Raw genomic sequence first — 24000 nt, 5'->3', positions numbered from 1 at the left:
CGCACAGTGAGGCAGCGGACCGTGTTACAGCAGCTTCCTTAGTTACGTCAATCAATTACTCCGGGAAGTGAGAGAGAGAGAGAGAGAGAGAGAGAGAGAGAGAGAGAGAGAGAGAGAGAGAGAGAGAGAGAGAGAGAGAGAGAGAGAGAGAGAGAGAGAGAGAGAGAGAGAGAGAGAGAGAGAGAGAGAGAGAGAGAGAGACGTACGAAACAAAAATAGAAAGCAAGTCAGAAAGAGACGAATAAACATCCAAGGAGAGATAATAGCACACACACACACACACACACACACACACACACACACACACACACACACACACACACACACACAAAACAAAAAAACACGGGCCCCCTCAGGCGCAGACCAAGGGACAGACACACAGACAAGGTGACGCCTCAGGAACCCTCACTTCCGTTTCATTTCACTGGTCGTAACCCAGAGCCCAGCGCGCGCGCACACACACACACACACACACACACACACACACACACACACAAAGAAAGAACACCCTTTTTCTTTATTTCCTTCCCTCCACTTCCCTAGCTTGGACAGAACTCACATCGATTTTTATACGGGCAAACAGCAAGCAAGCACTTCGCATACAAAGGCTTTCATCTTTTATGTCCCTTTCTTCTTCCTCTTCTCCTCATCACGCCACTGCTCTTTCTTCCAAGCCACTGAAGACTGTGCCCGCGGTAAGTGCCCTCATAACTCACCGCACTGATCACCGCCACTCCCCCTCGACTTCAATCATTGCGCACTGTAACTTTTGTAACCTTCAGTATTTCCCTCGACCGGAGCCCTCGTTCAGCCCGCAGCCGATTCCCTGAGACACGTGAGAGCCAGCGGGATCTAAGGTAACGTGTGTTTGCTTCGGCGAGGTTCAGGCTAAGGGAAGCAGCAGTCTACACAACAAGAGCAAGGGAGGGAGTAAATGCGAAATAGAGCTGCAACCGAAGAATGAAGAGACGGGAGAATGCACGAAGGATGAGGTAAATGTGAAATGTTGATACAGATGAGGAAGAAGAATGATAGGGAGGTGGTTGTGTTGACGGGTTAAATGGGGGAGAGAGAGAGAGAGAGAGAGAGAGAGAGAGAGAGAGAGAGAGAGAGAGAGAGAGAGAGAGAGAGAGAGAGAGAGAGAGAGAGAGAGAGAGAGAGAGAGAGAGAGAGAGAGAGAGAGAGAGAGAGAGAGAGAGAGAGTGTGTGTGTGTGTGTGTTCACGAAATTAAAAGGGGTGAGGGAAGGATTTATTAGCTTAGGGAATAATGAGAGAGAGAGAGAGAGAGAGAGAGAGAGAGAGAGAGAGAGAGAGAGAGAGAGAGAGAGAGAGAGAGAGAGAGAGAGAGAGAGAGAGAGAGAGAGAGAGAGAGAGAGAGAGAGAGAGAGAGAGAGAGAGGGGGGGGCGGGGAGAGACTTGCACTAAAATGAATTACCAATGTCCGCACTGCACCACTTAATCAAACATATGGCAATGCTGATCAATAAAACACATGCACCTGTCACGTCACGCAGCACCCTGAGGCAAACACTTGTGCAGCCGTGGACAAGTGCAGCGCAACTTACTGAGTCTTGATCATCCTCTTTTAGAGATTTTGGTGAAACTTTTGTTGTTCCTTTAGACATAACAAAAGCTTTTGATAGAGTCTGGCACAAACCTTCGATTTCCAAACTACCTTCCTACGGCTTCTATCCTTCTCTCTGTAATTTCATCTTCGGTTTCCTTTCTGACGGTTCTATTGCTGCTGTGACAGACGGTCACTGTTTTTCTCCTAAATCTATTAACAGTGATGTTCCACAGGGTTTTGTCCTGTCATCCACTCTCTTCCTATTATTCATCAATGATCTTCTAAACCAAACTTCTTGTCCTATCCACTCCTATGGTTATGATAACACCCTGCACTTTTCTACGTCTTTTCATAGACGCCCAACCCTTCAGGAAGTAAACATTTCACGCAGGGAAGCCATAAAACGCCTGACTTCTGATCTCTCTAAAGTTTCTGATTGTACCACAGCAAACTTAGTACTGTTCAATGCCTCAAAAACTCAACTCCTCCATCTATCAACTCGACACAACCTTCCAGACAACTATCCCCTCTTCTTTAGTGACACTCAACTGTCCCCCCTCTTCTGCAATGAACAAGCTCGGTCTGTCTTTTACTTATAATCTAAACTGGAAACTTCACATCACATCTCATCTCTAGCTATAATAGCTTCTATGAAGTTAGGCGTTCTGAGGCGTCTCCGCCAGCTTTTCTCCTCCCCCTCCCCCCAGGCTGCTAACTCTGTACCGGAGCCTTATCCGTCCATGTATGGAGTATGCTTAATATGTATGGGGGGCTCCACTCATACCGCAATTTTAGACACGGTGGAATCAAAAGTTTTTCGTCTTATCAACTCCTCTCCTCTAATTGCCTGTTTTCAGCATCTTTCACATCGCCGCAATATTGCATCTCTTGCTATCTTGTACCGCTATTTTAATGCTAACTGCTCTTCAGATCTCGCTAACTGCATGCATCCCTCCTCCCGCAGCCTCGCTGCACAAGACTTTCTTCTTTCTCTCATCCCTTTTCTGTCCATCTCTCTAAGGCAAGAATTAACCAGTATTCTCAATCATTCACCCCCTTCTCTGGTAAACTCTGGAACTTCTGCCTGTTTCTGTAATTCTTCTTTCCTATGACTTGAACTCTCTCAAGATGGAGCTTGCGAGACACTTATCCTTCAATTTTTATGATTCTCTTGACATCTCTTTTGGAACTGATACCTCAGTGGGATTTTTTTCCTCTTTTTTGTTTCCCTTGGCCAGTGACGTAAAAAAAGAAGAAAAAAAAAAAAAAAACAGACCATGCTACACTGCGACAGGCACTTCCCCTAATCTTAAGTCGTCGAATATGCTGGGAACCTATCAGTTGTCATGATGTGTAAGAAAAGTGTCAGATCAAAGGAGTTGATCTTTTGAAATTACATCATAAGCCTTTTGTTGGTTTGTTCGCATTAGTCGACAAAATTTTACTTAAAGATAACACTACTTGCACTTAAATTTTCGACATGTTGACATTGGTACTTTTCGGAACTAAATTTACACAGCAACACTTTACTAAACGTGGGAATCCTAGACAGTAAAAGGTTTAAGTCTGACTAGAAGGCAAAATACAGTGGAATTGAGTGAAGGTTTCTTGATTAGTAACCACTAGTGTACCAAAGTAGTATCTGTTTACACCGTTCCATTATATTACTTCCTAAAACTACATAACATAACACAAACTTCAAGTAATCTTCCTTATGTCACTTTTGTGTTACATTCTAAATGAAACCTATGCCGTCTGATGTCTTTGCATACCTCTTGGCCTGTCAACATGGGTGCAAAAAAAGGCAAGGTGATGTTATCTAAATACTTCCTACAACTACATTACGTTTTATCTTCAGCATTCAGATGACCGTGCACTAAACAGCACGGGTGGAATGAAATGACGTTATGCTATATAGATGGCATGAAAAATACTAATTCGCCTTTCTTTCCATAATTTTGCATTTCGTCTCTCTCTCTCTCTCTCTCTCTCTCTCTCTCTCTCTCTCTCTCTCTCTCTCTCTCTCTCTCTCTCACACACACACACACACACACACACACACACACACACACACACACACACACACACACACACCTACGAGGCACTATGTTTTCTCGTTCATATATTTATGAGGCACTATCTCATCGTGAACGTGATCAGCGACCGTAACACTTTCCTCCACAGTACACACAATTTCGCAGCATTTTCCCTCACCTCATATACATTCAATATGCAAATTACCATCCCGGTGACGCACCCTCTGCCGTCCCCGCAAGCTACAGGGATCCTTATGGAGATGAGCGTGACGTGCCCGCTTCCCTGCCCTGCCTGCCCTCATCACGAACAATAATGTGTGTCAACTGTAAAGATTCAACGACTTCCTTTCTTTGTGATCTGCTCATCTATTCTACTGCTCTCTTTGTCTGGTGTCACACGCGAGCAATGGCTGGAGTCGCTTCCTGGTCCCTGCGATGCTTTGTGTCTCGGGACATTTCCTCGCATCCCTTGTCAAAACAGGATATAGCTTCATAAAACTTTTCTTCTCCATTTTATCTGTATTTTTGAAACAAGACACCTATAAACATCGTGGACATGGAATAATAGTAAACACGGCAGTCGCGCCGCTCACAAAAAAATCCATACCGATGGATACAAATACGGTTGAAAAATAATGATAAATATCAACCATTCCTCTTCAGCGGCAAGTCTAAGCCATCTCATCCACTCACCCAAGAAACACAACCTTGCTGCACATAGCACAAGTGCCAAACACTAGCATCTCTCTCTCTCTCTCTCTCTCTCTCTCTCTCTCTCTCTCTCTCTCTCTCTCTCTCTCTCTCTCTCTCTTGTTAAATTACTCACGTCAACTAAACACCGTACCTCACGACTCGTTTATCTCAGTTCTTCGTAGCAAGACTAAGCCTTTAAGTAAAAAAAAAAAAAAAAAAAAAAAAAAAAAAACTCGCGACTAACTCAAAACAACACTCAAAAATTTTCACCGACGTTTACAGCACACCGAAAATAAAAGATAACACAATAATGAACTCTTGAGAAAATATATATTTGTTGAGCACTCAGAGGACGGACATGGGAAGCAATACTCACAGCTGGGTCCTCCTGAGCTGGCGGCTTGTCACTCATGACGGATGGCGATGGCGAAGTGGGTCGAGGCAGGGAGTTGGCCCTCGACCCTCCGCCCACACTCAGGGTGTCCACACTCAAGGTGCTCCCCGGGGACCCGCTTCTGAGGGGCCAGGGACGGGGCGCAGGGTGTGGGGCCGAGAGAGGAAGCGAGGACGTTGGAAGAAAACAAGAAGAGCAATAGAGGTGAAGTGTCGAGTGACAGAGAGGAGACGTAAGGAAGAAGGAAGTGAGTGAGCATGTCAAGGTAGAAGGAAGACATAGACCAGAGTAGTACAAGAGATAGATGAAACAGAGATGGGGTGATGGCAGAATGTGGCAGGGCACCAGAGATACAAGATCAGATTGTTGTGGTTAGATGGAGTGAGCCAACGTGTGAGGAAAGAAGTGTGTGTTTGGAATACGCATTGCAGCAGCGTGAGAGGGAGAGGCGGGGAAGTGGAAGAATTATGGAGGCGAGGAGTGGAGGACGGTGGACGCGTGGAGGACAGCAGCAGAAGCAGCAGCAGCAGCAGCAGCAGGACGTCGTGGAGCCGTGTCGGGAGGGAGAAAGAAAGAGAAAACACCATCATTAGTTTTCTTTTAAATAGTGAGTCAGTTGCCTTTATGGCAGCTTAACTACAAGATAAATTTAGTTGCCCTACATTCATACATCTGATAGTCTGGTACAGAATTCACTACCTTAATATCTATTAAAATCATATCACACCTAAATCTGTGCCCCTTTGCTTATTATTTCTTCGGTTTTAGTTATTTTCATGTCACTAATTCTGCTGCATCATGGCATTCCGTCTCCGGACATGTATGAAAATATTTTATTTATTTTGAAATTTTACTATAACACAATATTTTTCATTCAAATGACATGAGTGACTTAAATGCGCATTTCAACGTGGTGCTTTTTTTTTATTTTTTTTTGCTCGTCAATCCGACATTCACATATCTGGCTCCTCATCAACTCGCATTCTTTCTTGGTTGGCGATTCCCATTCCTTCTCGAGACATAATAATTAAAAAAAAATAAAAACTTTAAACACAAAGCCACTGCACAGCTGGGGTGACAACCACCGCCCCCCCCCCGCCACCCGCCGCGTGCAGCAAGCATGGCAGGCGCTGCCGCCGCGACGCTGTGCAGCAAAATAAACGCTGCAAAAGAAAACGGATGAAAGCAAAATATGAAATATATAACAACAAAACATAAACAACATGACGTCAAAACAGAAATCCATACGAGAAACGCGACGGTGTTGACTTTGACAAAACACATAAATACAAAAAAACAAAAATATTGACACACACACACACACACACACACACACACACACACACACACACACACACACACACACACACACACACATCACAGGGCCGAGAAACGCAGAGAAACCTAACCAGCTAACCAATCATCTTACCAGTCTCTTGTGAAGCTCAAGAACCAATCAGATGCCTTTTGCGACCCACCAAGACTCAGACGTCCCTCTCAGCCGCCAAAACCCATTATCAGAGAAGCAGCCACTCAGACCCAAACTTTCGCCAAACTTCCGCAGCTTTTCAGAGAATTATTGGCGGAGCAGGACTTGGATGGACCGCAAAGGGGAGCTGCAGACTGGACGGCATTGGCGGCAGGACAAAGAGGGGAGGGAGGCAAAAATAATAGACGCATCAAAACACACTCGGTACTTAATCCTTGACTGGTGATGGCATTATCCCTCTTATCTGAGTGACCTGAGGCGATCTGAATATATGTAAATAACAACACTACAGGCAATGAAATGTTTGAGTTACTCGACTGTTCCTTTGCTGTCAGTAGGACCGTCGAACTTTATCCTCTTAACTTGCACCATACTATTTCATTATGCCTAAGGAGACGAGAAAAGTCAAAGAGCAGTTACGACAACTCTCATTATCTCATTTTGGAATGGTTCGGAAAATATGTTTGATTTTCTGGAATTTATCGTCAGAGCAACCTCACTTCCGCATTTCCTGTCCCCGGAGTGAGCGGGGAAGCCTTAATTAGGAGAATCGAAGCGTGAAATTGATTAGAACTCCCTCAGACGAATTATCCTCACAATGAATGATCCCCGGTACCCTTATCGCAATGCCTCACCAAAAACGTCCCGCGCAGCAGCTACTGTAGAGGCGCTGCAGAGTGATGATATGTTGTAAGCTCGGCTACTTCACCCTATGCGGTGTGCTCCGCCACCTCACGCTATGCTGTATGCTCCATGCTCCATCATCTCACCCTATACTGTATGCTCCGCCATCTCACGCTATGCTGTATGCTCCACCACTACACCCTATGCGCTTTGTTCCGTCACCTCACGCTATGCTGTATGCTCCGCCACCTCTCCCTATACTGTATGCTCCGTCACCTCAAGCCATGCTGTACGCTCCGTCACCTCATGGTTCTTAATTATTTCACAAGCTTTGACGCCTTGTCTTTAATTTCAACATTCTCTGCGGGAAATTACCAAGGGTTTCAAAGGTGTTTTCATGATTAAAGAGATTATTTAACAAGGTTCCTATATAATTCATAAAAAAAAAAAAAGCTCGTGACAACTCGTCTAATCGTCTCTGAAACTCTGAAACTCTGAAAATATGTAGTGCTAATGCGTTTACAGAATGATGCGGGGGACTTATGAAAACAATGGAAAAAGTCCACTGGCTACATTCTAACAATCATTCCTACAAAGCGAATATTCCTGACTCTTCATTTATGCCTACACCTTAATGGTCTAAGTCCACTGAAATCTTATATATGTTAGTACTTATAGTTATACATTGAATATAAAAGCGAACATATATACACACAGCCTGCCAAAATACGTGGATATATATATATATATATATATATATATATATATATATATATATATATATATATATATATATATATATATATATATATATATATATATAACATCCATATATACACAACTGCTTGAAGGAGGCAACATCAAAGTGCGAGACAAACAACATGTGAGGAAGACAGTGTTAGTTGTGGCTGCAGATAAGTTTCCCTTTGTAACTCTCTCTCTCTCTCTCTCTCTCTCTCTCTCTCTCTCTCTCTCTCTCTCTCTCTCTCTCTCTCTCTCTCTCAACACTCGGAACACTCCCAGCACACGTCTACACACTCACTGCGACAACACAAACACTATACACTCCAAGGAATTACAACTGACGACGACATCGCGGCCTGCCAGGGAACACAACGCCCGGGGGAGTGAGGGAGTGAGGCAGGGAAGGTGGTGGTGAGGGCAGTGCTCGTCACGCCGGCCAGAACAACAGCCAGTCTATTAGGTATTCCAAAAGGTTGCTGGACAAGAATCACCGCGCGTATAGTATGGCATTATTTTCATCCCAAAGTATTTCCCGCAGCTTTTCCAATGAAAGTTTCGGCGAGAGGATAAGAAGTGGAGGAGGAGGAGGAGGAGGAGGAGGAAAAGAAAGTGAAGAAAATAAAGGGAGAGGAAAGGGAAAAGAAGAGGAGAAAAGAGAAGGGAAAAATAAAAATAATAATAATAATAACAATAATAACAATAATAATAATAATAATAATAATAATAATAATAATAATAATAATAATAATAATAATAATAATAATAAGAAGAAGAAGAAGAAGAAGAAGAAGAAGAAGAAGAAGAAGAACAAAAAGAAGAAGAAGAAGAAGAAGAAGAAGAAGAAGAAGAAGAAGAAGAAGAAGAAGAAGAAGAAGAAGAAGAAGAAGAAGAAGAAGAAGAAGAAGAAGAAGAAGAAGAAGAGAGAGAGAGAGAGAGAGAGAGAGAGAGAGAGAGAGAGAGAGAGAGAGAGAGAGAGAGAGAGAGAGAGAGAGAGAGAGAGAGAGAATGACCACCACTTACACGGAGGACCGAAGACAAGAGAAAGTTTAGCCAAGGAGCAAAAACAGACCCCGAGACATGATGGTGTGTGTTTTTTTTTTTTTTTCGTGAGGAGATCGATAAGTGAAGAGGCAGCTCGTCTGTGAGCGGACGAAAGCTTTCCAGACTCAACCACTTCATATTCTAAGTAAGTCTTCCTTTTCTTTCTCCTCTCTCTCCCTCTCCATTCCCGATTCTTGAAGCATTTGCGTCTTTCTCTCTCTTCTCTCTGCCTTGCCATTACATGAATCTTCAAACTTTTTCATTATTTCACCTCAAACTATACTCTTACTCTTGCTCCTCTTTTCCCGCCTCGCTCCTCCTAAATATGAAATATATATTCGTATTTCCTACTTCTCCTCTTTCTCTTCCTCACACTTTTCGCTTTCCTATTCAACACACGTTGCCAATCTTTTGCCTACCTATTTCTCTCTCTCTCTCTCTCTCTCTCTCTCTCTCTCTCTCTCTCTCTCTCTCTCTCTCTCTGTGTGTGTGTGTGTGTGTGTGTGTGTGTGTGTGTTTGTCTCAATGCGTCTTTTCTTTTCTTCTGTTCTCTCTCTCTTCCGCTTCAACTTCCTTATTCTTCTTCCTTTTTATCATCACCATCACCATCCCCTCTCTCTCTCTCTCTCTCTCTCTCTCTCTCTCTCTCTCTCTCTCTCTCTCTCTCTCTCTCTCTCTCTCTCTCTCTCTCTCTCTCTCTCTCTCTCTCCAACCAGCAACATGCCTCTACCTCACGCCACAGGAGAGGAGGCGAAGTGCAAGGCGGAGAACGAAGGTTAGAGGGAAATGTAGTGTGTGCAGCCAGCCAGTCAAGTTAATGCTCTCCCTATCAAGCCAATACAGCCGCTCCTACCTTGGTCTCTCTCTCTCTCTCTCTCTCTCTCTCTCTCTCTCTCTCTCTCTCTCTCTCTCTCTCTCTCTCTCTCTCTCTCTCTCTCTCTCTCTCTTTTCCCTCCCTAACCCTTTCTCCATTCATCCCTCACTCACTCTCTCGCTCGCTCGCTTGGTCCCTCTCCCTCTGATCCCATCTCCTTCATTCACGCATCTATAAATTCATCCTTATATTCCTCTCTCTCTCTCTCTCTCTCTCTCTCTCTCTCTCTCTCTCTCTCTCTCTCTCTCTCTCTCTCACTCTCTGAAACACGAGACTGGAATAAAAATAGAAAGATTAATAATACAAAATACAATAACAACCACAGCAACAACAACAATCATAATAATAATAATAATAATAATAATAATAGTAATAACAATAATAATAATAATAATAATAATAATAATAATAATAATAATAATAATAATAATAACAGCAATGACAAATAGTAATAATAATAACAGTAATAGCACACAAATATTACCATCCAATATGTGAAATGCAGAACACTTACCAACCACTTAAAGCACACACCACTTTAGGGAGATGGGGAGGGAGAGGCGCAGGGAAGGACGGCAAGAGGGAGGGAGGGATGGGATGTGACGCATTGCTAAAAGTGGGTCGCGTGTAAGGGAGGGAAGGGACGAGAGGAAAGGAAGGGAGGACGAGAGGAAAGGAAGGGAGGAAAGGAGAAATTGAAGGAAGGAAATGAGGGGAAAGAGTAGCACATGAAGGGAGAGAGAGAGAGAGAGAGAGAGAGAGAGAGAGAGAGAGAGAGAGAGAGAGAGAGAGAGAGAGAGAGAGAGAGAGAGAGAGAGAGAGAGAGAGAGAGAGAGAGAGAGAGAGAGAGAGAGAGAGAGAGAGAGAGAGAGAGAGGTAAGCAGGGAAGCAATTCTTCACACACACCTACACACACACACACACACACACACACACACACACACACACACACACACACACACACACACACACACACCACTCTGCCGGCACTGATCACAATGAAGAAGGCAACACAGAAGTAGAAGCAGGTTGTCCTCATACCACAGAGACCACAGCGTTCCACGTAATCCTATCGTTATCAATGCTTTACTCTGCCAGACGCATTGCCTTGAGTCCTCCCGCCCTCCCCTTATCCTTTGCAAAATATTCAAGGTAACTTTTTCTCCTGTTTCCTTAGTGAGCTGTACGTTTCATTTTCGATCCTCTCTCTCTCTCTCTCTCTCTCTCTCTCTCTCTCTCTCTCTCTCTCTCTCTCTCTCTCTCTCTCTCTCTCTCTCACATTTTTTTTTTTTTAATGCAACATGGTCATTTTGGCCGTAGCAGCTCGGCACCACGCTCTGACGCGCCTCCATCCGAGAATGTGCATCAGGGTGTCACGGCAACCTGTGTGAGCATCACGTCTCACTTGTTTCCAGTAAGAGAAAACTAATAAAATAAATATAGAAAAAAAAAAAAAAACAGGAGAAAACTCAGTTTTCGTTTTCTTCTTGTGCGTAAACTAGGACGGCCTCCAGTTATCAAGTGATCAGTTAAGAGGACTTCATTTGGTCCGTCAGGAGTCAGTTATCAGTCAAGAGGAATCCAGCTACTCGCCAGTTGTCGGTTATCAGTCAAGGGACAGCAGGTGGTGCCTGGTAGTCAGTAATCAGGCAGGAAGAGCAAAGCTCGTCTCTGCCTGTCAGTAGCCAGTCAAGGGGACTTTAGTGTGTCAGTAATCATTCACGAGGACTTTAACTGGTCTGCAGTCGACGGTGATCAATCAGGAGCATTTCCAATAACGGCCGTGCAGGCCCGCCTGATGCTGCCTTGTCTAACGAGGCGACGCATTATTCCCTTTTCATCAAACGCCCTTCCAGGCGAGCTTCTGCACTCCCAAGCACCCGCGCCTCGGCTTCCCGCACCGCCCCTCAACCCGCCTGGTATCCGACGCACGTCTCCGACAACACCCGGCCTCGGCAGGCCCCATCGATCCTGCCATGCCCTCTGTCATTCCACGGGACTCATCCTTCATTCTGATCGTTTATCGGTGGTGTGGATGTTTTCCTGCACTTAGCGTCCCCTCCCCTGGTGGTACCAGTGGTGATACACGGGAGCATCAGTAGGGTAGGCCGGCTAAATGTAGTCTTTACATACTTCCTGTAACCAACACGAAAACTAAGAAATGAATTCGGTATTATTTTAACAGTAAAATATACAAACATTTTGTTTTAGAGGAAATGCCTGGACGTGCAGAAAAGTTTTGCATTGCTTCCTGACAGCTTAAATGCTGCATTAGGGATGTGAGCTTCAGTGTCAATATATTTTTAAATATTTATTTATCACCTAAATTTACAAGTACATACTAACTTTGACTTGGTACACGGTTTGATTTTTTTTAGGCCACCTCTTTTCAAGGTTATGCAATATGAACGGTGTATGGCATCCATACACCTGTATGGCTGCCTGTACTGTTTTTCACACGTGAAGCTGCTTCCCTGAAGTGTTCTTGGTGCTCGCAGCTCACCACGTCAGCTGCCCACACCAATTAGACACAGGACCATGGTATAGAATGAACGATAGCTGCAGTAATGCTATCTACTTCACATCAACAGTATGTTGGTGAACGAAATGGCAAGGCATGGACCTAGTTCCTAACATACGACGGAGAGCGATCCAGGCACCACTGAGATGTGAGGTGACAGTGATGCACCGCGGCTGCATCGGTGATGGGCAGAGACAGACTGCAACTGTACGTGCACTGCTGAAGATAATGAAGTCAAATGCTGGTAAGGCAGCGGGAACGTGACGACGCTCGGGTGTCTGTGGCGAAGATCACGGTAGTAACTGGAGGAGCATCATGGTATATACACATATACATACACACAAAGCAACACTGTTTGTAACACAGAGCAAGGAGTGACGGTGACACACGGACGACCTTAGATGAAGAGGGAGTGGAGAGGGAGGGTGACAGGTGCTCGGAAAACGGTGCTCAGGGGACATGGATGCAGGAATGCGTGGGGAGGGTGGCAGGGTCTCGGGAGGGGATAGACACAGGCACAATCAAGGCAAAACTTGAGAGATAACAAACCTAGTATCATACCCCTGGCTGGTTCTTATGCTTGGCCGTCTGTTGGGAAGGGAGAGTCAAGTTAACAATGGTGGCGGTTGCTCCAGGACTCTTGCCCCTTGTCTGGAGACACTAAGACTAAGACACAATTTCTAAAAGGAATTCACAATATTCCTAGACACGCACACATGTCAGCTCGTGTGGTGATGTGGAACATGTGAGGCGCTCACCCTGTGGCTGTGCTGGTTTACACCACAAAGTTATTAAGTAGGTAGGGATATATATATATATATATATATATATATATATATATATATATATATATATATATATATATATATATATATATATATATATATATAGATATAGATATATAGATAGATAGATAGATAGATAGATAGATATGACGGACAATATATCACAACACATTGTGAAGACGAAGACCTTTAATAAAACCAGCGATAAAGTAAAAAAGACCGTGTGTGTGTGTGTGTGTGTGTGTGTGTGTGTGTGTGTGTGTGTGTGTGTGTGTGTGTGTGTGTGTGTGTGTGTGTGTGTGTGTGTGTGTGTGTGTGTTTCTGGTGACCGAGATGACGTCCGATGAGTGCCACACAATAGGCCAACCAGTGGGTGACAGTGTGTGGTATTGTTTTATGTTGACAGATGATGACATGCTTTCTTTACATTTCCTTTTATCAGCAGATCTCAGAAGGGTTGCTGCATCTAGTTGTCGCCAACAATTTGTATACCGTTGCATAAATCAGACGAGGAAAAGAAAAGAACAACACAATTAAGAGAAAAGCACGGCCGGCCGAGCAGCCAGCCAGCGGCAAGGAAGCAGGCAGCAACCGCTGACCCGGCGATGGTACTTGACGAATCCAGTGATTGCCTCGCCCAGCCCTGAAACGATGTCTCTAGGCTAGCTATGCTGAGGCGCCACATACTCAACTTAATGTTTCCTTCCAACAAGTTCTTCAAAATCATCACCAAAAAATATATTTCACAGGGTTGTGAAAAATAAACATACATGCAAAAGTGTCCAGAAATTGCAAAAATTTGAAAAATATTTTGGAATACTCTGAAAGAGAAATTTGTGAAAAATTCTTTTGTTTCCATAAAAGATACAGGAGGCCACGGAGGCGAGGCGAGGCGAGGCGGGACGCTGGAGGGGAGAGGCTGTTGGACAGGAAACTGACAGGCTGACCCACGCACCCACACTTCTGACGCCCATGGCAACACTAGCACCGGGAAGGGAAGGGGATGAGAGAGAGAGAGAGAGAGAGAGAGAGAGAGAGAGAGAGAGAGAGAGAGAGAGAGAGAGAGAGAGAGAGAGAGAGAGAGAGAGAGAGAGAGAGAGAGAGAGTATAATGGTGACTAATAATGAGGTTCCACTTGGGCGTGAGGCCTGGAGGTGGGTGAGCGCCTCGTATCGCACCTGGCCATCTCATCTGCGTGACAAGCGGGAGAAGAATCTTCAAACCATCGCTCTAAGTGGATAATGAGGTCTTTGTGTCTGCTAATGTTACGTAATTATCTCTCTCTCTCTCTCTCTCTCTCTCTCTCTCTCTCTCTCTCTCTCTCTCTCTCTCTCTCTCTCTCTCTCTCTCTCTCTCTCTCTCTCCGTCCCCATCACCATGAAGGCAGTATCCGATGTGCCCCACTTCCCTCCCTTCTTCAGCGGCAGCCATTCGCTTCCACTCTTTACTGCTCTCTCCTATTTGACGTGACAGAAAATGTGACACACAGCCTCGTCACAGCCCGACGTGGCCCTCCATCCAATTCCCGACCCTGCCATACCAGCCTTGCTTCCCTCATCACCCTTTCTCCCCCAAAGCTTCTCCCCTGCCTAACAATGTCCCCCACCCCAACTCCTCTCACCATCCACCGTTCCTGGCTGCTATCAACTTCCTCCTCTCTAGCGAACTTTCAACCGTCAATCTCATAATCTACTGATAAATGGGGCCCATCATCTTCCCCATCGCTGCTTTTTTGTCACTGCTCGAGCTACCGTGTTCTCTTTGGGCCAGAAAATAACGTCGTAACGGAGAGTGATGGAGGATGATTCGTGTTATAGGCTATGGTCATCGGGCACTGCTACTCCACGCGGCCCATCGGTCAGCAAAAGCACAAACTCAGACCGGTGCAATCAACTCTTCGACTTTATCACCGTAAGAGCTATTTCGATTTGAGTCTACTGATTATATTTCTTCTGGTCTTCCTTGTCAGTATGGGTCTCTCTCTCTCTCTCTCTCTCTCTCTCTCTCTCTCTCTCTCTCTCTCTCTCTCTCTCTCTCTCTCTCTCTCTCTCTCTCTCTCTCTCTCTCTCTCTCTCTTCCTAGCTACACACACAAACACAGCAAGCCTTCAACGCTAAACTGAACATGCGATTTTATTCGACTTAATTTCCATCGTTATTCTATCGCATAAATTTTGATTAAGTCGATGCGATTGCGTGTTTCCGTGAGAGACTGCAATAAATAATTTTACGATAACACAATAAATCAAGTGAAGGCAAAGTCCTCTCTCTCTCTCTCTCTCTCTCTCTCTCTCTCTCTCTCTCTCTCTCGCGAAATGAGGTGCAGGGGAGGAACATGACGACGGAACTGGACTCAGCGACACCTGTAACGAGCGATGCGTCATGCAGTGCAACGCTTTGCCGAACACAGCAGAGCTGGGCGTCACTTCACGGCGCCACTCCCGCGCTTCACGACGCACGTCCCCCACACTTGTATTCCGCTCACCTAAAGCCAGAAGCGGGAGTCCAGTCTGGTTTTAGAACGCAGGAGCTGATTGGTTTTCGAGCTCCAAAGCCCACCTAGGCTCCAGTTGCAAGCAGCGTGTCAACTGAATATGTAAGTGTGACGAAATTTCTTTGGGTGGCAGAAACAGAAACGCTGCGGGTCACCAGGGTGCCACTCCTGTCCTAGTGTGTGGGTGAGGAGGGCCGCTCAGGTGACGCCTCGCCAACACCCCCTGATCCCTGTTACGATGATGAGCCTTCCATACACACACACACACACACACACACACACACACACACACACACACACACACACACACACACACACACACACACCAAGAGGCTTTTCACGGACACGCAACTGAAAAGCTCGGGAAAAAAAAATCGTATATTTTTCTCTTTTTCAAATTCAGTAATATTTGTTAGGATTTTGTCCTGGATGGCTACCTCTCTCTCTCTCTCTCTCTCTCTCTCTCTCTCTCTCTCTCTCTCTCTCTCTCTCTCTCTCTCTCTCTCTCTCTCTGCGGCAGGGTGGGAAAAAAGTGTACCCAGAAATGGAAGCAAAAGTGGAGCGTGGTAATTACGTTTTGAATGAGGCTGTTAGCTCCCCCTCAGCGCCCCACCACGCCCTCCCCCACAACCACCACAACAACCGCCGTCGCCGCCGCCGCTACCACCACCTAAGAGACTTGTCTATGGTTAGGAATGTGCCCTTGTTAGGCTCCCTTATGTGTGGTGGCAATGGTGGTAGTAGTGATGGTGGTGGTGGTGTTGCTAGGAAGTGACCCTTGAACTCCCTTCCTCTTAACCCTTGACTTTCAGCGCGGCGGTATAGCAACTTCAGACAGAGAGAGAGAGAGAGAGAGAGAGAGAGAGAGAGAGAGAGAGAGAGAGAGAGAGAGAGAGAGAGAGAGAGAGAGAGAGAGAGAGAGAGAGAGAGAGAGAGAGAGAGAGAGAGAGAGGAGGGTATACCTAGATAAAGGGTGAAGTAGAATACCGACGTGCGCGCGCGCGCACACACACACACACACACACACACACACACACACACACACATGTAGAGATTTATAGGTCAAAGGTCATGTCCCTCCCTATCAACAGGTGTGTGTGTGTGTGTGTGTGTGTGTGTGTGTGTGTGTGTGTGTGTGTGTGTGTGTGTGTGTGTGTGTGTGTGTGTGTGTGTGTGTGTGTGTGTGTGTTACGAGCGACGTTGCATCCCTCGAACTGACTGACATTAATTCCAACTAAACTGCCACTGACTTTCACCCTTCCGTAGAGAGAGAGAGAGAGAGAGAGAGAGAGAGAGAGAGAGAGAGAGAGAGAGAGAGAGAGAGAGAGAGAGAGAGAGAGAGAGAGAGAGAGAGAGAGAGAGAGAGAGAGAGAGAGATGGCGAGACAAAAAAGAGAGAAAAAAAAGGGAAAAAAAAAACAAGAGAAGCTGTAAGGGAAAAGAGAAAGAGAAGCGACATCTGGCTGTGAAATGTAGCGAGGATGGAGTCTTCTGGCAGAAAGGGAGGATAAAATGAGGAGGGAAGGCAAGACAGGGAGAGGAGAGAGGTGATGACGCGGGGACAGGGTGGCGCTGGAAGAATGGAAGGTACTGTATTCCTACATTAGTCAGGGATATGAATAAAAGAAGGGCTCGGGGTAGAGAGAGAGAGAGAGAGAGAGAGAGTAGGTAAAATAGATAGATAGATAAATATAGACAGACAAATAGATAGATAGATAGATAGATAGATAGATAGGTAGATAAATAGATAGATGGGTAGGTAGGTAGAAAGACAGATTCACTGCCCGACAAGTAAATCGCACTTAACTAAAGCAAACAGATGAAAGAGAAACCAAAAGAGCAGAAGCAAAAGCGACTGATACCGGGAGGCAGCGCAACATAAACAAGCTGGATGTGTGTGTATATTTTTCACCATCTTTATTACGTGATTTATAAACGTATGCACACATCCATTTCTTCGCTCTTATCTAACGTACGGCAATGGGGTGCATCACGCGTGTATCTTACTCACACACACACACACACACACGAGAGCGAGCGTTGTTTCTTATTTGTTTCTTAAAGGATCATTCGACAGTTTACTTGTGATCTGATATCTTGTACATATAAGATCGTTACTTTGATATAGCATTGCGAGAATACTCGAACACCAGCCATCCATTTACTAGCCGGGAAAATATTAGTGTCAGTGGGAATAACTAAGGAGAAAATATATAGTGAGTGAAGAATATTAGAAGATATGGGAGTAAGATTATAGGAGAGTTGTGAAAGAACCACTAGTAAGTATTTGTGAGGAGGCTGCATTATGGAAATGTGAGGTGAAATAGATATGGAAATGTTAGGTGAAGGTGGAGGGAGGGATGGTAGGGGAACAATATGGTGTAAATGACATGCAATGGAAGGTAAGTAGCGGGCCAGATGAAATAGACTGTTCTTTTGCGTCGCAGAATTTTGTTGAACTACGTCGATTTCCCGAAGGTTGGCCTCACCTTACAGTGGCGGCTGGCAGGGTAGTCATGTTTAATTTACGGTCCTTCAGAGGGAGAGGAAGAGAAACTACAACATGACGTGTTTGTATGGACCATATTCTGAAACACTTCTGTGCAGTACTTCTTCCTTCAAAAAGCTCTACTTCAAGTTAACAAATTTTTAAGGACACTTTTACAGTTCTAGTGACAGATTAACAATATCTCTACTTTATTAACAGGAGAAACACTCTTGAGAACCTGACTAATCATGTCTGTGGTCTTTGAAAATGGTCGTGGAGAGAGAGAGAGAGAGAGAGAGAGAGAGAGAGAGAGAGAGAGAGAGAGAGAGAGAGAGAGAGAGAGAGAGAGAGAGAGAGAGAGAGAGAGAGAGAGAGAGCATTTCGAAATACAGGATTATGTTGCCAGTTAATGTGTGAGACTGCAAAGAGAATGCTAGGCACGTGTCATCTGCGTTAAGATTAATCCTCCTGCTATGTGTCGAGGAGGTGGCGACCGTCACAACAGCGTGGCGTCAAGATTATTCTGAACCGACGCAGGGATGGGTTCCTCTCGGGGATCTGTCTCTGGTTGCCTGGCGTTGATAAGTGTGCTGTGGTTCTTTTCCAATGGTAGCAGTGTTGATACAGCGTGTTAAAGGCAAAGGTTTGGATAAAAGTTGTCTTGGTTTCAAGGCTACGGTTGTGCTAGTTGTCTTCTTTGCATTCCTCAGCGTTGGTGGAGGATGATGAGGTAAACAGTAAGAGAGAGAGAGAGAGAGAGAGAGAGAGAGAGAGAGAGAGAGAGAGAGAGAGAGAGAGAGAGAGAGAGAGAGAGAGAGAGAGAGAGAGAGAGAGAGAGAGAGAGAGAGAGAGAGAGAGAGAGAGAGAGAGAGAGAGAGAGAGAGAGAGAGATTCATTGATGTAAACAGTGAAAGATGTTCAGTGATGTAAATAGTGAGAGAAGTGTTGTGGGCTTCTTGAGCAGCACCAGCAGCCGTGGTCTGTGGTATGGACATGTCGAAAGATTTTTACTCAACAGAGATTTTGATTCTGAATATATATTCTGTGTGTGTGTGTGTGTGTGTGTGTGTGTGTGTGTGTGTGTGTGTGTGTGTGTGTGTGTGTGTGTGTGTGTGTGTGTGTGTGTGTGTGTGTGTGTGTGTGTGTGTGTGTGTGTGTGTGTGTGTGTGTGTGTGTGTGTGTGTGTGTGTGTGTGTGTGTCAGCGAGTAAGTACTGGTTTAGTCCTCAGTGTTGTTCGTGTATGGTCTGTGAAATGAGCAAGGTGCTGAAGTGAGCGCTGGCAAGACTCACAGCTCATACTGGACTTGCACACCATTGTACTGAGCGGATACACAGAGGTGCCCGCAGGAAGTAGATGAAGATTGTTCAAAGTCCCTATAGTTAGTAATTTTGCTGTGGCTTTGATGGCGTCGGAGTGTTTAAGAAATGTCACAGGTGAGTTATAAGCGATGCCCGGAAGCTTACAGGCTGTAATGTGTGGGGAATGAATGTGCTGGAAGAGGGTTTGGGAAGGCGTGAGAGGTGGTGTTGAGATAAAATAGGGGAAGTCCTGTCAAGTACCGGGACGGGGAGTAGGTATGATTCATGAGACGGGGGGCATGTATGATTTATGAGGCACAAGAGTGAATAATGAATGGCCGACCTTTGGACCTTTGGGATGGATAGGAGGTCATGGTGTCAGGTCACAGTTCTAAAGTATGACCTAATGTTCGAATGTTTTTTCACTCCCTTCCGTTAGTCATTGCTTTCTCCGCGCCATCAGAGTAACGATGGAGACCAAGCCAAAGCCGTGACAGAATGTGTGCAGCACGTATTACATTTACATTTACCAGAGCCTGCAAAGTCAGCGAGCTGTGAGGAAAGGTAAAGCCAATCGGTGCATACGAGGGAAACTGTAAAACCTGGACAGATATAGAAAGATAATAAGGGAGGAAGGGATGCGGGGCAATGGGGGAAGAGGAAAAAGGAAGGGAGAAATAGTAAAAGGGAGAAGAGTTGACGGGTGGGGGAAGCAAGGGGACAAGAGAAGAAGGAGGATGGGAAAAGAGGAAAAGCACACGTGTAGAGAGGAATAACAGGAAAATAAAGTGGAGCGACATGGGAATGTGGAATGGACGCGATAAAAATAACAAGGGGAGAGAGGGAGGCAGAGAGAACGACGATGATCAGGGGAGTGAGAGAGTAGAGGCGAGGTGAGAGACGCAGGCATTAAAGGAGGAATGGGGGAGGTGCTTTCACATTGGAGCTATGAAGACCACCTTGTTCAGATAATGACAGCACTAATGTCGCCATGACGCGCTCACTAAGCTGAGAAACATATACAAAAGTAACAGACCATTCAGACCCGCAACACAGGCTGGAAGAGGCTACTTGCACATTGAGAAATTTACATTAATAATTAGAAGATTAGCTCTGCAAACCTGATGATTTTTCCGCTTCAGAGGGAAGAAATTAAACAGTTATCACTAATATTAAGACTGACATGAGGGGAAAACAGATTCTTAAAGGGGAAAATGACGCCAACTTGCTATGGAGAAAAGAAAAGGCGTATTATTTACGAAAACAAAGCATGACGTGCCAATCACTATAATGTGGATCTGGTTCCGCTTATTAACGTTCAACTGAAGTACTGAAGTGAAGTGCTACTGACAGAGTGACACGTTATGAAGGCACTCTTGTGCACCATCACTTCTGTCATGAGGCGATGAATATGTTATAGAGGAGAGAAAGTGCCATGAACAACTGGCCTGTAATAAATAGAGGGAGGACTTATATGAGAGGCGAAGGACTTGCACTCTAGTGGACTAATGCACCTGTTAGAAAGAAAAATTGTTTCATATAAAGCAGGACTAATGCTGGAGTATAAAGGGGCTGTTGCAGAGCACGACCCGGGCCGCGGCAGGGCTGTGGGGGAGGCAGGCGGGTATTAGTGCAGGTTAAGCGTTCTGTGAAAAAAGTTAATAACAATTACAGTTCTAAAATAGGATTCTAACCATAAATTAGGAGTAATTGCTAATTGCTAATTGTGTGTGTGTGTGTGTGTGTGTGTGTGTGTGTGTGTGTGTGTGTGTGTGTGTGTGTGTGTGTGTGTGAGTGTATGTGTGTGTGTGTGTGTGTGTGTGAGTGTATGTGTGTGTGTGAGTGTATGTGTGTGTGTGTGCAGGGGTGGCACGCACCTAGGGAGGGTGCCGGTCTGGGGCACCTGCAGGGAGGGGTGCGGGGTGGGCCCCGAACTCCCTCCATCCGTAGCATGGTGGTCGTGAGCTGAGGGAGGGCCGGAGGGGCGAGAGGGCAGGCGTGAAGGAACCTCCTCCTGCACCTCCGCCTCAGATTCCTCCTCAGAGCTGCTTGGTTCCAGCATGGCGACGGCGCGGGTGGGGGCGTGGGCGTCCCGGCACCTCCTTTAACCTAGAAACAAGAGAAAATACGTTAGAGTTGAAGTCAAAAACGAAAAGAAATCTCTATAATTACTCGTCTCACACTTATTATGTGTGTGTGTGTGTGTGTGTGTGTGTGTGTGTGTGTGTGTGTGTGTGTGTGTGTGTGTGTGTGTGTGTGTGTGTGTGTGTGTGTGTGTGCGTGTGTGACATGGCTAAGTGAGGCTGCTGTGATAAGAAGTAGTATAGAAGGAAGACATTTCTACCAAACAAAAGTTTCCTATCCAATCTCTCTCTCTCTCTCTCTCTCTCTCTCTCTCTCTCTCTCTCTCTCTCTCTCTCTCTCTCTCTCTCTCTCTCTCTCTCTCTCTCTCTCAATGTCTTAAGGGAAAGAGACAACGTGTCGAGTGGATTAGGAATTCTTGCAAATGTTTGATTTAGGTTCATTGTGTCACCTGTTAATGCATCGCTCAACTCTTGTAAACATCTGAATAGCTCCATGACATCTATTCAGTTATCAGTTAGACTGAACTGATATCTATTCAGATATCAGTTCAGTCAGCATGCGGCATTTCATGGTGCACAGGCGAGTCCTTCCATACGACAAACTTCCCTCATATGATTAAGTAAATAAGGAAATTCTCATCCGCATTGTTCTGCACTGCCCACGTAGCTTCTAATTTAGCAAGCGGACGTTATGGCAAGACCGCACAGTATACACTACAATGCGTTGAGACAAGCACCGCCATTACTACGTTGTTGTTCTCGCGAGAAAAGTTACATGCACTCAAGGCCAGCCACTCTCATTAGCCAGGCCGGCCACTCAGCGGTATTGTTGGTGGAACTGTATCTTGCGGTGATTGTACATGTTACACTTTAGAGCTCTTCGTGTTAATTACTCTTGAATTTCCTTGTTTTACTGTAACTGTTTCTCACATGGAGGACGTGGTGAGGACATCAAAGCAAGTGGCATCACTTTATCTCCATACTAATTAGTGCATGACCCACCGAGGGCTGAGTCTGTTGTGGAGGTGCCCAGTGCCGCACCTTTAAGATGACGCCAGACGTGGATATTTAATGATCCACTTCACCGCTGACGTCGTATATAAAAGGAATAACAACTGCATGCCTGAAATGTATAGCCGAGGCCCAGGGGAGTGGGGGGCGCAAGGCCAGTGTGATGCACGGCTACTGGGAGACTCTTTTTCAAACAAAGGCCCAAAAATAAATAGACGGAACGTGTCCTTGACTCACACTTGTTTGCTTTGCTTACTCATGCTTTAAGCTGATAGGATGTCAACAAACACGATCCCTGAACATGAATTCTGATGTGTCAGACATTTATTTTTCTTCCGTAAGGTACTGCCATGCACGGCTGCCGTTCGGTCGCTATCAAATGACAGGGAGGCGTGGAAATGGTTCGAAAATCCCAGGCTATTTTTCTGATGTTGTTCCCTCCAGCTTGTATCACGTGACATACGTTGATACATTTACTTCTTTAATGTCAAGGGTATTTGTTCATATATATTTATTGCACATTCATGAAGCGTCTTTAGATTGCGTGATAAGTCTGCCGTGCATTAGGCAGGTGATGAGGCAACTTTGCATCAGTTCTGCGAAAAATGATGAGCTGATGCACTTTAATATATGTTGTCGCTGAGCTTCAGGAACTAATTTAACGCTAAATTCCTTCCGTCATTATCACCACGACGGGGACAGGGAGTGTTGTCTGGTGAGTTGCTGGCTGGAGCCATGCCACGGCGAATCCTTGCTCTAACCGATATTGTCAACAAATCTAAGCAAGGTGGGATAGTGAGGACCGAATTGCTACTTCTTCCACAACAAAAATCTCTCCCTAAAGCCAAGAAGGAAAACGATATTTCGGCAAAACTTGTCCCTTTAGCACGAGTCTCCTTCCCTTCCCTCAGTCTGAAGGCTGCCGCGTCCTTCAGATGTACAGTTAGAGAAACAAAGAAATTAATGTCCATACCTCACAACAGGCGGTAACCTTACTCAAGAGCGACAGATGCAGTGACGCAGACAGATTCAGATGACCAACATTCCAAATACACTCGTCACATCCATAACCATCTCGTACCTCTTCCTTAAACTGTCTTCATGCACTTCACCTTAGTCCAATAACAGGTAACAGCCCCACATAAGTTTCAGAATTTGCCAAAACATAATACCTTTAATCTCTCTCTCTCTCTCTCTCTCTCTCTCTCTCTCTCTCTCTCTCGTATATGTCTGATATAGTCTCTTGGGTGGGTCAGTAACTGTTCTCTACCACACAGCTGAAATATATAAATTTTGTTGTGTTTTGCTTTTAAATTCCAGTAAACATACACACTATAGCTTTTGTTTTTCTACTGCAGGGCATCGGAATGAACTGCGATAACTTGCTTGCGAGAGAGAGAGAGAGAGAGAGAGAGAGAGAGAGAGAGAGAGAGAGAGAGAGAGAGAGAGAGAGAGAGAGAGAGAGAGAGAGAGAGAGAGAGAGAGAGAGAGAGAGAGAGAGAGAGAGAGAGAAATTTATCCTATCTACAAAGCATCCAGGCGGCCATTTTATATAATTACAAGTCGCTGAAATCAGTAAAAGGTTCATCTAAATCCTGTGAATGAATCAGCTAAGTGGAAGCACCATAACGTGAGGATGCATTCTTTTTACCTTCCTTTTCAATTATTTCTGCTAAAATTTACCTTCCTTTCTAATACGAGAAGCGGTCTGTAATACATATTTCTACTGAATATAAGAGAGTTTCCAGTACAAACTATTTGTATCTTTTATGCCTTTTTTTTTCCTTTTCATCTCTTATGTTGTCCTTGACCAGTGCCCCTCATATATATACATACATACATACATACATACATAC

At 45.1% G+C, this 24000-nt stretch overlaps 1 protein-coding gene across 3 annotated transcripts in view; it reads right to left on the bottom strand.

The window, feature by feature from the left end:
* LOC135101658 (calcium-dependent secretion activator-like) overlaps positions 1-24000 on the bottom strand; it is a 503368-nt gene that overhangs the window by 369974 nt on the left and 109394 nt on the right. For all 3 annotated transcript variants that reach the window (XM_064005957.1, XM_064005958.1, XM_064005959.1), the window contains 3 exons: positions 20927-21158; positions 12534-12572; positions 4674-4812 (listed from right to left, as the gene is read on the bottom strand). In XM_064005957.1, the coding sequence (XP_063862027.1) occupies positions 4674-4812; positions 12534-12572; positions 20927-21111 (363 nt within the window). In that variant the 5' untranslated portion in view covers positions 21112-21158. The remainder of the gene's footprint in view (positions 1-4673; positions 4813-12533; positions 12573-20926; positions 21159-24000) is intronic.

This window comes from Scylla paramamosain, chromosome 6 (genome assembly GCF_035594125.1).
Source record: "Scylla paramamosain isolate STU-SP2022 chromosome 6, ASM3559412v1, whole genome shotgun sequence".
Lineage (NCBI taxonomy): Eukaryota > Metazoa > Arthropoda > Malacostraca > Decapoda > Portunidae > Scylla > Scylla paramamosain.
The sequence above is the reverse complement of the archived record's forward strand: the minus strand, read 5'-3'. Positions and strand labels throughout refer to the sequence as shown.